Here is a 12,883-nt window from a genome sequence, read left to right as displayed (position 1 = left end):
CAGAGTGGCTCGTGTTAAAAACTAAGTCTGTATAATAAAACTAAATCACAGTATATCGTGGAGTATTTTCACAATCGTATAACTTGTATGTATAAATTACCTAAACTAATATTTTTGCTTAGGTATATTCCGATGATCCATGTAGACAACCTACTCGTAGGTCTGTGAATTAGTATTTTCGATGTTTTAAATGGTGATTCGTAGAAAAAAATAATAAGAACAATGTTTATAGAGAATTGTATGATCTATATTTTTTGTTTGATCATTCTCATGATAAGTCTTACCGTTTACGAGAAAAATGTAAAAAACCGATATTTTTGATCTTTAACAATAAATAATTTTTTTATGACACGTGTCGGTTCGATGGAGGCTTTTGATGTTTTATTTGTAATAGTGTACTTAAGACCTGTCCCAATATTCAACACTATGCGAATTTTTGCACTATATTTTTGTCTATTTTGACCAGACTATCAAGACCAAGACATAATTATTAGTCCTCGATTTTTATTAGCCATAAAAAAATATTGATCCCAACTTTTTCATAGAAAAACAAATTGGCGGCACAGACTTTATAAAAAATGCAACAATCCGTTATTAGATGCTATATATTTTGTCATTTTAAACGGAAAGCTATGTATTTTGATTACATTTTTCCATTATTCAAGATTTTTAGGACTATTTTTGTGATTTAAAATTGATAAATATTTTTAAGGAGCAAGCTTATATTTTTTCCTCTCTTGTTTTCAAATTAAAAAAAAGTCAACAAATTCCAAATAATGAAAGCTTAGTTTTGAGAATTAATTATACATAACTTACTTTCTCCCAAATCGAATACCTCATTTTTTTCTTTACCAACTGAAGGAGAATTTAAATAATTCAATTCTACGTCCGTTATTTAAAATTTATAAATATTTTTAAATATCTTTTCCTCTTTCGTTTTTAAATTAAAAAAGTCAGCAAATTCCAAATTATGCAAGCCCAGTTTTGAGAATTAATTATACATAACTTACTTTTTCCAAATCAATACCTCATTTTTTTCTTTACCAACTGAACAAGAATTTAAATAATTCAATTCTGCATCCACCTGCATTAACTCCGTCATTAACATTTCCTAGACCAAATTTGATAGTTTTTCAGTCAGAGGTAGCTCTTTTCGTAGTTTGAAGTATGAAAACATAAAAAAAATAATGTGAATTGAAGAAATATTAACATTTTTTCCGTAATCCTTAGTCTTCACATGCTTTAGAACATCGTACCACTGAGTTGGTGCCCTAGTTTTTGAGCATACTGTATAAAATAAATTCACCAATAGGTTTGAAAAACTTACAGTTCCATATTTTTTTTCTCGTATCCATAAAAATTGTGAAAAAAAGTGTTACAGAATCGAGAAATGTCGGTATAAGGAAATCATACAATCTACATGTTGATGCAGAATTATCTCTTCAAGTTAGTAAAATATAAATTAAAGCATTTCATTAGAGAAAACTGAGTTATAGCTACACAACATTCTTCAAACTACTCAAAAAAAGATCTACGTTATATTTTCTAAAATAATAAAGATTCAAATCGAAAAGAGTATAAATCCATTTTTTGAAATACATACATACTCGTATTTCCAAAAAGGGCTAAACTTAGGTGTTGGTAAACTTGATAAAAAAGCCTTTTATATAATAACTCGTATAAACCAAAAACAGAATAAATAATCGTAGTTTTCTTTTTAAAAGCCTTAACAAAGGCCTAATAGACTCGTATAAAGGCTATGTACTTTAAATAATTAATTTAATTTAAAAATAACTTATTTTTATTGTTGCTCAAATTCTACTCATATTGCCGTCACGACTGTTAGACGTTGCCACAAATCATTTATTTAAAATTCGTTATTTATCAATAAGTTTAATACCAAGATTTTTTTACTATTTTTATCTTTTATGTAAGTAATTCTCTACCACACACCATTGATTTGGTGCACCGGTTTTTGGAGCATCTTCTATAATTGTAAATTTAACTAATCCCTTTGGTTCTATTTTTGATTTTGATTTTTTACTTGAAACCTTAGTCGTAAAAAACTACACATACTCTACATCCATTTTATTAAGCAGACTTTTACTCATTTATTACAGTTTAATACTTATGTTACCCCCACACATCCCCATATTTATTTTTGATTCCTTCTGAAACATCTGACGGTGTCGTAGGACCAGGCGATGGTGGAGGGGCACTCTTTGCAGGTTCCCTGTAACTTAAAGTTCGTTTCTGTTGGTATTCCTCTCTGTTCTTTTTTCTCAACTCATCGTAAGTAGTCACTTGTTTCTGAACTGGAGGCATTTCTTCTTCATAAATTGGATCTACAACAACTATATTTTAGCAAAGTGACCCAGTGTGACCAACTTAATTTCAAAATCACTGATCATTACAAATTAATTAAGAGAAAAAACAACGCAACTTACTATCAATTGAGGGTCTTTGCGCATCATCTAATCCATCAAACTGTGGTCTGCTAGTATCAATATCAACACTATTACCAGGCCCTAAGTCAGTGTAGGTATCTGATGACGAGATACCACTGAACGGCCCTAAAGACATTCCAGGCCCAAAACCGGGTTCTAAACTAAAACCCTAAACTTTACTAAGAATTTAAACAAATTCCAAATAAGAAACCTCTCCTGGAAAGTGCCTTGTCTCCTTCTCCTCAACATTTCACCAATTTGACTATTTGGCAATTGCATTAGTTTTTCCGCACATTTCGTCTGATACGAAAATTTCCCGAGGAAGTATCCCACAATCACTGAAACCGTGACTTTGGGGAAAGCCCCAAACCGGGGATTACCCCGAAGGTAACCTACAAATGTCACTTTTTAGCATGTTCTTGTCAATTTAAACCCACCTGCTTTAACTCCGTAATAAGTGGAGACGCCTAAAATAGCACCGAGAGGCAAGCACCTCTGGTAAAAACTCTCCCGGTTACATTCTTTTATAACTCGCACCTCTTCTGGGCTAAATTTGTACTAAAAAAAATACTAAAGTTTGTTAAATTCGGTTGTAGACTACTCTAAATTACGTATTGGCGGTGCCTTGGATCAGATAAGTGCTGGCCCTCAGGTTCATCCCCTCGATTTGGCTGCATTTTAGATTTTAAAACCCAATTTGATAATTTCTAGGTTAGGTTAAATCATTTTTGACATTTGGCCTTGACTTGGCCCCTGGCGGTCAAAAATTGAATTAAATTCAAATTGTAAAAAATGAAAAAATGTTAAGACAGATGCAGGAAATGGACAACAACTGTCTGGGGTCGTATAAGTTATTCCCGATTTAGTTTTTGAAATAATTAATGTGTTAATCACAAGATTTAGTCTCGATTTGTCATTGACGCAAGTTTCATGCGCGCAGAGATTGTCTGGTCGACTGTAATGTTCATTCCCCGACATACGCAAGGTGGCGCTGCGTATGTGGGTCTGTGTCACTTGTCAAAAGTCACCATCAAAAATAATTCCTTGAGCGAACGTAATGTCTGTTAATTATATGCTTTGTGGATGATCAAGTTAATTAATTTGAGTGTTTAGTTCCCACTATGAAATTTTGATACACATTGTGTTGTTTTATCAAGACAAACTAATTGAATTCACGTTTGACGATAGTCCTTGTAACCTGAATCATCACAGGTAAATTAAAACTAAAATACTGAGAAATGGCAACTGGAACAACGTTACAAAAAGCCATAGAATTAGTGACAAAAGCCACCGAGGAAGATCGCAATAAGAATTATGAGGAAGCACTTAGGTTATACGAACACGGAGTAGAGTATTTCCTTCATGCCATCAAATGTGAGTTGTTGTAACAAAGTTGGTAAAAACCCGTTTAATTTAACTTCCAGATGAGGCACAAGGCGAAAAGGCGAAAGAAAGCATCCGAGCCAAATGCTGTCAATACCTGGAAAGGGCCGAAAAAATTAAAGAATCCCTCAAGAAGGGCAAGAAGAAACCTATCAAAGATGGAGAATCCGATTCCAAGTATGTTTTTTATCTTATCGTGTGCACTAAACCCAAAATTGTTCTCCAGGGATGACAAAAAAAGTGACAGTGATAGTGATGGCGATGACCCTGAGAAGAAAAAACTGCAAAACAAGCTTGAAGGGGCTATTGTTGTGGAAAAGCCCCACGTGAAATGGTCGGACGTTGCGGGGCTCGATGCCGCCAAAGAAGCCCTAAAGGAGGCGGTCATTCTCCCCATTCGGTTCCCCCATCTTTTCAGCGGGAAACGAGTCCCTTGGAAGGGAATTCTCCTGTTTGGTGTAAGTGTTGACACGTTTTCTCCAGGCCTCCAGCCGTAGCAAAATTCAGTAAAAGTTATACAGTTGTACAGAACCCGCTGAAATCTAATAATCTACGTTAAAACTTACAGCGTTATTTTTTACTTACTAATCTTGTGGGGAAAATAGCGTCCTCAGATACAATAACGTAAGGTTGAAAAATAAGTGGTGGAGAGCTGAACTTGTAAAAATTAAAAACACCGGATATTATGCAACATTTCGTTTATTTACAATCAGCAGGCTAAATATGTTTTCTAATTTTTTCTTTAGCCTGATGTGTGTTGTTAATAGACGTAACGTTGCATAACTATCGTTGTTTTTATTCCTATAAATTCTCCCTCAATTATTTCATGTTCTGTGTACCCAAACATTAGAGCGGCGAAGTCAAAAAGAGGGAGCTTTTGAAGTTAAATTAAACTAGTTCACTAATTGCTTGAAAAAAATGGATCCTGAGCGTTTCATTCTTAATAGGGTGGGAAAAAGTGAACGACTAAAAGTTTTGCAAGAAATATGAAGAAAATACATATTAAAAATTTAAATTTTGCGCAGCGCCTCATATTTTCCAAAACGTAGCGGAGACGGTCCAGAAAAATGTAACAAAGAGAGTTGTAGATAATAAAATTTTCTGCACAAATTCTGCGAGACTTATTTCTTTACATTTTTAATAGATTAGGCCCCAAAAAAATCATTTCCTCTAAAGCGAGGGATTTGTAAAATTTTTTCTGGTTATTATTGAATGCTGGGATATACTTTAAAGCAAAACGCTTGAAGAAAATAAAGATAATAACGACTATGGACTTTTCCACCAGTGGCGTACTCATACAGAGTGAGTCAATTACATTTATCGGTTATATCTGAAATTTTCTTAGATGCAACGATGCAACCAATAATTGGTTAAAGAACTTACGGTTTTTACATTTAAAAAATACGAAGTTTATAACAAAAATTTACTATACTTTAACCACTATCACGTGATTTCAATAAGTTTTTTGATAATATTGGTAGGCTAGAAAGTGTTAGACTTCTTGGAATAAAAGACTCAATCAAAACTGGAGAAGAAGTACATGATTTTCAATATCTAATAATTACTAAATATTTACTCCAGATGATACTGAGAAAAACCAGGAAGGTTGCTATTTTAAACAATTTTTGCAAAGCTGTGGTAATGTAATATGTAGATGTGGTAATATTTGGCAAATTCTCGTCTTATACATATAGACCCTAATAGAGTCCGCAAAACGACAGATCTAAGGATAAAACCTTTTTTGTAATAAACGCGTTTTTACTCGTTACTCATTGCGTATTTTTTATTTATTGCACTTCCTTGCTTTGTATTTCTATGAAATCAACCTGTATTAGCATTAGATATGATTTTTATTATCTTATCTTGCTATTATTGAAAACAGGAAATAGTAAATAATAAAAATTATAAATCCCAAACCCTTCTTGATCATAGAATAGTTTTTTGCTACGCCACTGCTCAAACTCCTCACTCGATGAAGTACGCATTGGCTCCGCCTATCGTGGACGTTCTTAGAGTTCGCCAGGTCTACCATACAAATTATAAATTCAAATGACCACATATGGCACTGCTATTTGTTTACACTGTTTAGAACTGAATTTTTAGTCATTGTGGAGGGAATAACAAATGGAAAAAATTCATCGCTACACGAAAATCGTCAATTTTTTTTATCGTAAAAATAATGTCCGGTGTCTACAAAAGTTTATACAATTTATAAAGGAAACAAATTGTTTTAAAAAACTAAAGCGGCTGTTGTTCAATAATGTGAATTATTTAATTTTTTGATCCAGTACCGTCATGATATCAACAAGGTTCTTTCTAAAACCAAAAAAAATTCTGCTCAACCACTCAGTTTACTGCTAAAAAATACAGCTATAATTTTAACTATTCTTAAATTGTTTCCTTTGCGATTGTACTTCTATTTCCATTAGAATTTCTATTACACTTCACAATTTGTTAAAAAATACTCTTTTCAGAATTGTATGGGAGTGTTAAATTTTACGACGGCCTACTCGATTCTTTTTGTCTCCAAAACTATAAATATCCATCAATAAAATTTTACAAATTAGACAAATTTGTAGTAGAAAAAATGCCATGCAATGGTGCAATAAAATATAGGGTGTTGCATTAAAATAAATCGATCGAGTTATTGCCATTTGTAGTTTGTCATTTGCAGAAAATCATAGTAGGCGATGAAATATCGATTCCAAGTTCGCTTTTTTGCAAAAAAAATGCGCTAAAGCTTAGTGAATCGAATGGAAAAAAGTTAATTTACTTATCTTAAATGGGTCTGAAATTGTAAATTTTTCTGTGGGTCTATGCACGACGCTATCTTCACACATAAATTGACATACGTCAAAAACTGTGACTAAAAAACTAAAAAATCGGGTGCGTTATATAGACAATTTTGCCACGATTTCAAAAGTGTAACAAAAAATTGGGGTTTTTATTAAAAAAAAAACAGAAATTAGATGGATGTTTTATTTTCGAACAGCCTGTATACAAATTAAAATATTTTTAGAATGTGCCTTAGTGTAAGCCCTATCGTTAAAATAAATTAAATTAAAACCTTGCATAGAAAAAAGTTATGAGGCATGTACGCAAGTACGTAATCTTGGATCACCCTGTATGTATTTACTATACGAAATTTTTTCTACGTAGGTCTAAGAAAATAGGCAATTATACCAATTTTTTGTTGATATAGTTCTTCAAAAATATTTGAAAAGTATATACAGGGTAGCTAGTATAGATAGTATAGATACAGTTAAGTATTATAAAAACTATTCATCAAAACTTATCAAATTTGGTATATGCTTAAGAGTATATAAATTGTATCGTTTCAGATGTTTACTAAATTTCTATCTCCATTTGTTCTTCAGATACAAGGCTAACTTGTTTTTTTTAATAGCAACAAGGGTCAAATTTAATATTTTTGAGAAGAGCATTTTTTTCTGTGGAGTTCTGTGGTATAACACATGCATACCTTAATTTAATCGAATCTTAAAAAAATCGAAAATTTTGAAATTTTGTAAAATTTTATTAGCCTTGGAAATGTTGTCTTTATCTATCATTAGCTCATTAACCAAAAAATAAGTAAAAGTCAAAAATAATTGATAAAATAACACTTTTAACTGAAAAATAACAAAAAATAACACGTTTTAATTAAGAAATTTTAAACACGGAATACTTGATTTTTATGCTACAAAAGATGTTCAAACTGATTTTCACTGACTTGTTGGCATTCTGTCTCCATGATAAACCAACATGAGAATTTTTTTCGCTCAGTTTTACTTGAATGTAATATTATTAAACTAATTATTTTTTTTTCAAAGCCAACTTAGTTTTACTATTCCAGAAAATTTTTGAATTTTTATTTTTTTACCTTTTAATAAAAGTAAAGGTGGGTATTAAGTTACATCACTGAATTCAGAAAAAAATGCTCTTTTAAAATGATTAAATTTGACCCTTCGTGCCATTTAAAAAAAATCAAGTTAGCCTCGAATTTTCAAAGTAAATGACGATAAAAATTTGAAAAAGCTCTCAAATGATAGAATTTAAACACTTATTACTGTTCCCCAAATTTCAAGGTTTTCTGTTAAACCGTTCTGAAAATATTTAACTGTATCCATACTTTTTAGCGACTTTGTATTTCCTATCCGACGGCAAGTAACGTAATAACAAACCAAATAAATCTACGAACAAAGCTAGAATTAACCACAAAATTAATCTGAAATTGCTTTGCCAAAACTATTGAAACTTAAAACTTAGATAAAACAGGCAACTTGAAAAATAGAATACGACTAGAAAATTAATTTGTTTTAATTTTCGAAACATTGTAGAAAAATTGTGTGTATTTCTATGTTTTTTATTTTTATTTTTTTTGAATCATTTTTATGCCGCCACCTTCCAAAGAAAAAGTTAATTTAGATGGATTTTGTCCTTTAATTTTTGGACTTTCAATTTTACTTTACTTTGTCTTTTAATGTAGTAATATTTTCCCACAGCCCCCAGGTACGGGTAAATCATACCTAGCCAAGGCTGTGGCAACTGAAGCAAACAACTCCACCTTTTTCTCCGTGTCATCGTCCGATTTAGTTTCAAAATGGTTAGGAGAATCTGAAAAGCTCGTCCGAAATTTATTCGAGTTGGCGCGTCAGCACAAACCCAGCATTATTTTCATTGACGAAATCGATTCTCTCTGTTCATCCAGATCTGATAACGAATCGGAATCCGCCCGCAGAATTAAAACCGAGTTTCTTGTGCAAATGCAAGGTGTTGGTCACGACACTGAGGGAATTCTCGTTTTGGGAGCTACAAATATCCCGTGGGTGCTCGATGCTGCTATTAGAAGACGGTTTGAGAAACGTATTTATATTCCATTGCCGGAGGAGCCGGCAAGAGCCACCATGTTTAAACTGCATTTAGGAAACACTCACACCACGTTAACAGAAGAGGACATTAAGGAGTTGGGTAGAAGAACGGATGGCTATTCGGGGGCTGATATTAGTATAGTTGTGCGAGATGCTTTAATGCAACCGGTCCGTAAGGTCCAAACTGCCACACATTTTAAGAAAATTAGAGGTCCGAGTCCTAAAGACCCCAATGTTATAATTGATGATCTTTTGACACCTTGTTCGCCGGGCGATGCGGGAGCCATTGAAATGACTTGGATGGAAGTTGAAGGGGACAAACTTGCTGAACCACCTGTCACTATGGTAATTATTTTTTCTCTGTTCCTGTGCTTTAAAAAGATCATGCCATTTTTATGTAAAGTACAGAGTGGTGTGAATTTTCATGTCTCTACAGGGAAATGCTAAAACTAGAAGGTTTTTAAAAGAAATATGCGGCACCTTGTAGGTATAGCTCTTTTTTTTAGAAAAATAATAATTATGGTCTAAACTGCATAACGGTTATTATTTTTTGTTTTAGAATTATAAGAACTTAAAAAAATTAAGAAATTCTTATGTTTGGCTTAATAAGGTGCACATTTGAATCAAAAACGATTTTTTAATCATAAAAAAAATTAATAGATATAATACAGTCGAACCTCTGTATCCCGAAAATTCGATAAGTCGAACGAATTGGTTGCTCCGAAGCATTTACAATGTAATTTTACCTCGGTGTCTCGATATGTTTACGAATTTCTCTTTAAGTCGAACAGATTTTCGATCCCCTCCACTGAACACTTTTGTGTTTTTTGACCCAATATTGTATTTATTTCGAATTAAGCAAATTGAGTAAGTTTTTGACTGAAAATTGCATTGAAAATGTCTAAAAATAATGCAATGGTGAGCTTAATTTAGTAGTTCTTTTGCAAAAATGCAAAGATTTAGTGATTTTTGGGGAGATTCATGATGAAATTAGGCAAAAATTTCCAATTTAGGAGTCAGAAACATGCAGAAAGTTATAACATGTGTAAAAACAATGTCATGTTAAAAGTGAAGTTTTTTATTCAGAATTTTTCGAAATACACCGGGTGTATCAGAGATACGTGTGTTAATTTTAACAAGTAACAGAGTTTAACAAATAAAACATTTTTTCTATTTGCAGTTTTTCAATAAAAGTTTCGCAAATTTACTTAAAATTTGGAACAAATAACATACAGAAATGTGTTCCCGCCAATGGGTAATACAAAAACAAGAACTATTTTCGTAGTGATAAAAACGAACAATATGAACAATTTAAAACAACAATGAAAATTATGAGTACGAACTAATTATTAAACACTGACCGACTCGTTTTCACAAAAAAAAGGAGAAAAACAGTGAAAATTATAAATAAGAATCTTGCAAAATGTTATATAGAAAAGTTGTTGTACTTGATGAGTTTTCTTACGTGGTAAAATTAACATGTATTTCTGATACACCCTGAATTTTCGAATTGAAAAATCAATTTACACGCTTGGAAGACTCCAAAATTTTTGTCTTCTCTGCTTTAATTTGGTATTTTTTGCTAAGATTTGGTGAAAAATTCGTGTATCAAATTAAAAAAGTGCATGTGAATGTTTTTTCAATCTAATTTGCTGACTTTTGAACTGATTTGTGCAAAATATTTGCATTTTAGGCGAATCAAAGTAATTATAGTTTGTAATGTTGATTTATAAATATGTGCTACCAAAGACGTAAGACGGTCACTAGCTAGGATCTGTGGACCCTGTGGTAAAAGTGCCACTTTTGAAATGAGAAATCGGGGTTCAAATCCGGGATCAGATCCAGCATTTTTCTATAAAAAAAAGTAGAAATAAAATATTAAGAAATATTAAGGAATCCGGGATCAGATCCGGCATTTTTTCTTTAAAAAAAGTAGAAACAAAATATTAAGGAATATAAATAATAAAATGTGGCGGAAACATAAATTAGAGATTGTGAGAACATACTAGACTTAAACCCGACAGAATAAGAAAATAATGTAGCAAAAGGTAAACACATAAAGGTGCTAAATTGTAAACGTAAAACCACAACTTAATAAAAGTATAAACACGATAATCAACGTGAATATCGAGTAAATACAGGGTGTCTCAGCTAAAACTTTCGAGCTTAATATCTGTTATTTGTCAATGGATTGTTGTGAAATTTAGAAAAAGGACGTAAACGTATGAGTGTAACATAACTTAAAATGTAAACGTGAATCGTAAGACAACTTTCTTCTTGAAATGAAAAATTTTTGGGGTCAAATCAATTGACTATTTCATTACGAGAAAGAACTGATTTAAAATGAAAAAAGAAAACTTTTATTTTTGGGGAGTAGCAAACAATACCTTCAAGATATTGGCAAATTTTTGTCTTTTTACAATATTTTAAAAAAAATTCAAGAAACAATACTAATTAAACTTTTAATATACTACAAATTTATGTTCATTTAAGTGTTGTGTGTTTAATTGATTTTTTTAAGTTTGTTAATTTTATAATTGTCAAGTAAAACAATAAGAGAGTATAAAAGCATATTCTATATCTCGAAAGCTGGATATCTCTAATTTTTTTGTGGTAACAGGTAGTTCGACTTAATAGAGGTTTCACTGTAATTAACTGTAAAGCTAGTTTATTCTGATACTGTGTTTTACTTGGGGCATAGAGAAATTATAATTAGGTTTTTTTTTGAGAATTCGTTGGAATGTGTGATATACTGATAAAGCATACTAAAGAAGATATTGCCATTTTGAGAATGTCTTTTATTTCAAATATCTATTAGCTGTTTCAAAACCATAAAAACGACAACGTCACATTTTACCTAATAATTTTTTTAAATGAGATTGATATACTTATAAAAAATTTACTAAAATTTACTATTTTTACCTTTATATGTTAGCATTTCTCTATCACACATCATTGAGTTGGTACGCCGGTTTTTAAGCACCCGGTATACTTTCTCCAAAAACGACTTCTATATACCATTTCAGTTCATAGTAGAATTTTGCAACAGCGCATTTACATTTTTTTTTAATGAAATGGAGCACAAATTGAGAGTTTCTGGTGGGTTTTTTTAGACCACACTGGGGTTTAGTTTAACGCTTTTTTTCTTTCACAAAAACTCTCAATTTGTGTATTAATTTTCACTCCAAAAAATTAAAAAAAAAAAATGCGCTGTTACAATTCTACTATGAACTGAAATGGGATATAGAATATATCACCTATTCCCTATTCTTATTAATTTAATTTTTTGTTGTATTATTACAATTTCTGGCGTGTTTTTAGAACGACATGCTGAGGTCTTTAGCCACATCGAAGCCGACAGTGAACGATGAAGACTTGACCAAATTGGAAAAGTTCAAAGAAGATTTCGGCCAGGAAGGCTAAATTGTGAGATTACTGTGAACGCTGATTGAACTGTTTAGGAAACATGAATGTTTATCTTAAAAAATTTCCTCATGTTTCGATTGTACCCAATATTTGCTTTTAGTCGGTTTTTTCAATATAATTTTTAAACATGTATTTTATTTTTTATTGTAAGTATAAGATTGCCTTATTTCTTTAAATAAATTATATTTGTAACTATAAACGTTAATAAAATGTGGATACATATGCCTAATACAAATTGTCTTTTTGTTAACAGTGCACTGAATCAAGTTGTAAATATTTGAATGTAATTAGCTCACTATTTGCAAATTAATTAGCATATTTTCAGATTTCATGTTGGTTGTACCACTAGGAGCAAACTATTAAATTTCTTATTTTTATATTGTATTTTTATTATTTTAGTTTAAATAAAGACAATGTTTCACTTCAGTCTTAGCAGCTTTGTCATAATCATAACTCATAACATCCTTGTTTTGTAAAAATAGCAAAAAAAAACTACTATTAGCGGGTTGACGTTAACTTGTCAAGAATCATTTATCAGGTAAATGTGTTTGTATTAATTTGATAAATGCTAGTGTGGAATTAACAGATTCGCGAAAAATAAAGTCTTTCATGGACAAAAAACCTTAAGAAAAGCAGTTTATTTCTTGGTGTTTTTTTTTACATACAAGTTGTATTGCAACTTTATAGTTTTTTAAAAAACTGATAAGTCTTCAAATGAAAATCTCATATTATTCAGCCAAAATATTACCTGCGTATGCC

At 31.4% G+C, this 12,883-nt stretch overlaps 2 protein-coding genes across 2 annotated transcripts; one reads left to right on the top strand and one right to left on the bottom strand.

Moving 5' to 3' along the window:
• Positions 1–2,073: 2,073 nt before the first annotated feature.
• Positions 2,074–3,217, bottom strand: asrij. Its single transcript, XM_962951.4, has 5 exons — positions 3,059–3,217; positions 2,885–3,005; positions 2,659–2,839; positions 2,448–2,608; positions 2,074–2,345 (listed from the first exon to the last, which is right to left on the bottom strand). The coding sequence occupies exons 1-5, from the start codon at positions 3,122–3,124 to the stop codon at positions 2,134–2,136; spliced, it is 741 nt and encodes a 246-aa protein (XP_968044.1). The 5' UTR covers positions 3,125–3,217; the 3' UTR covers positions 2,074–2,133.
• A 223-nt stretch (positions 3,218–3,440) lies between these two features.
• Vps4 (Vacuolar protein sorting 4) lies at positions 3,441–12,550 on the top strand. Its single transcript, XM_963028.4, has 5 exons — positions 3,441–3,821; positions 3,872–4,007; positions 4,057–4,288; positions 8,333–9,043; positions 12,020–12,550. Exons 1-5 carry the CDS (start codon positions 3,686–3,688, stop codon positions 12,119–12,121), a joined length of 1,317 nt encoding a protein of 438 aa, XP_968121.1. The 5' UTR covers positions 3,441–3,685; the 3' UTR covers positions 12,122–12,550.
• The last annotated feature ends 333 nt before the right edge of the window (positions 12,551–12,883 follow it).

Source organism: Tribolium castaneum, chromosome 1, assembly GCF_031307605.1.
Source record: "Tribolium castaneum strain GA2 chromosome 1, icTriCast1.1, whole genome shotgun sequence".
Lineage (NCBI taxonomy): Eukaryota > Metazoa > Arthropoda > Insecta > Coleoptera > Tenebrionidae > Tribolium > Tribolium castaneum.
This window is presented reverse-complemented; position numbering and strand designations above follow the sequence as displayed.

Excerpts from the sequence above, each read along its gene's own strand:
- Vps4 (XM_963028.4), top strand. The coding sequence starts at position 3,686 with ATGGCAACTGGAACAACGTTACAAAAAGCCATAGAATTAGTGACAAAA. Across the intron at positions 4,008-4,056 it reads GATGGAGAATCCGATTCCAA|GGATGACAAAAAAAGTGACA; the intron begins GTATGTTTTTTA and ends ATTGTTCTCCAG. Across the intron at positions 9,044-12,019 it reads CTGAACCACCTGTCACTATG|AACGACATGCTGAGGTCTTT; the intron begins GTAATTATTTTT and ends GCGTGTTTTTAG.
- asrij (XM_962951.4), bottom strand. The coding sequence starts at position 3,124 with ATGCAGCCAAATCGAGGGGATGAACCTGAGGGCCAGCACTTATCTGAT. Across the intron at positions 2,609-2,658 it reads CAAGGCACTTTCCAGGAGAG|TTTAGAACCCGGTTTTGGGC; the intron begins GTTTCTTATTTG and ends TTAGGGTTTTAG. Across the intron at positions 2,346-2,447 it reads GCAAAGACCCTCAATTGATA|ATCCAATTTATGAAGAAGAA; the intron begins GTAAGTTGCGTT and ends TAGTTGTTGTAG.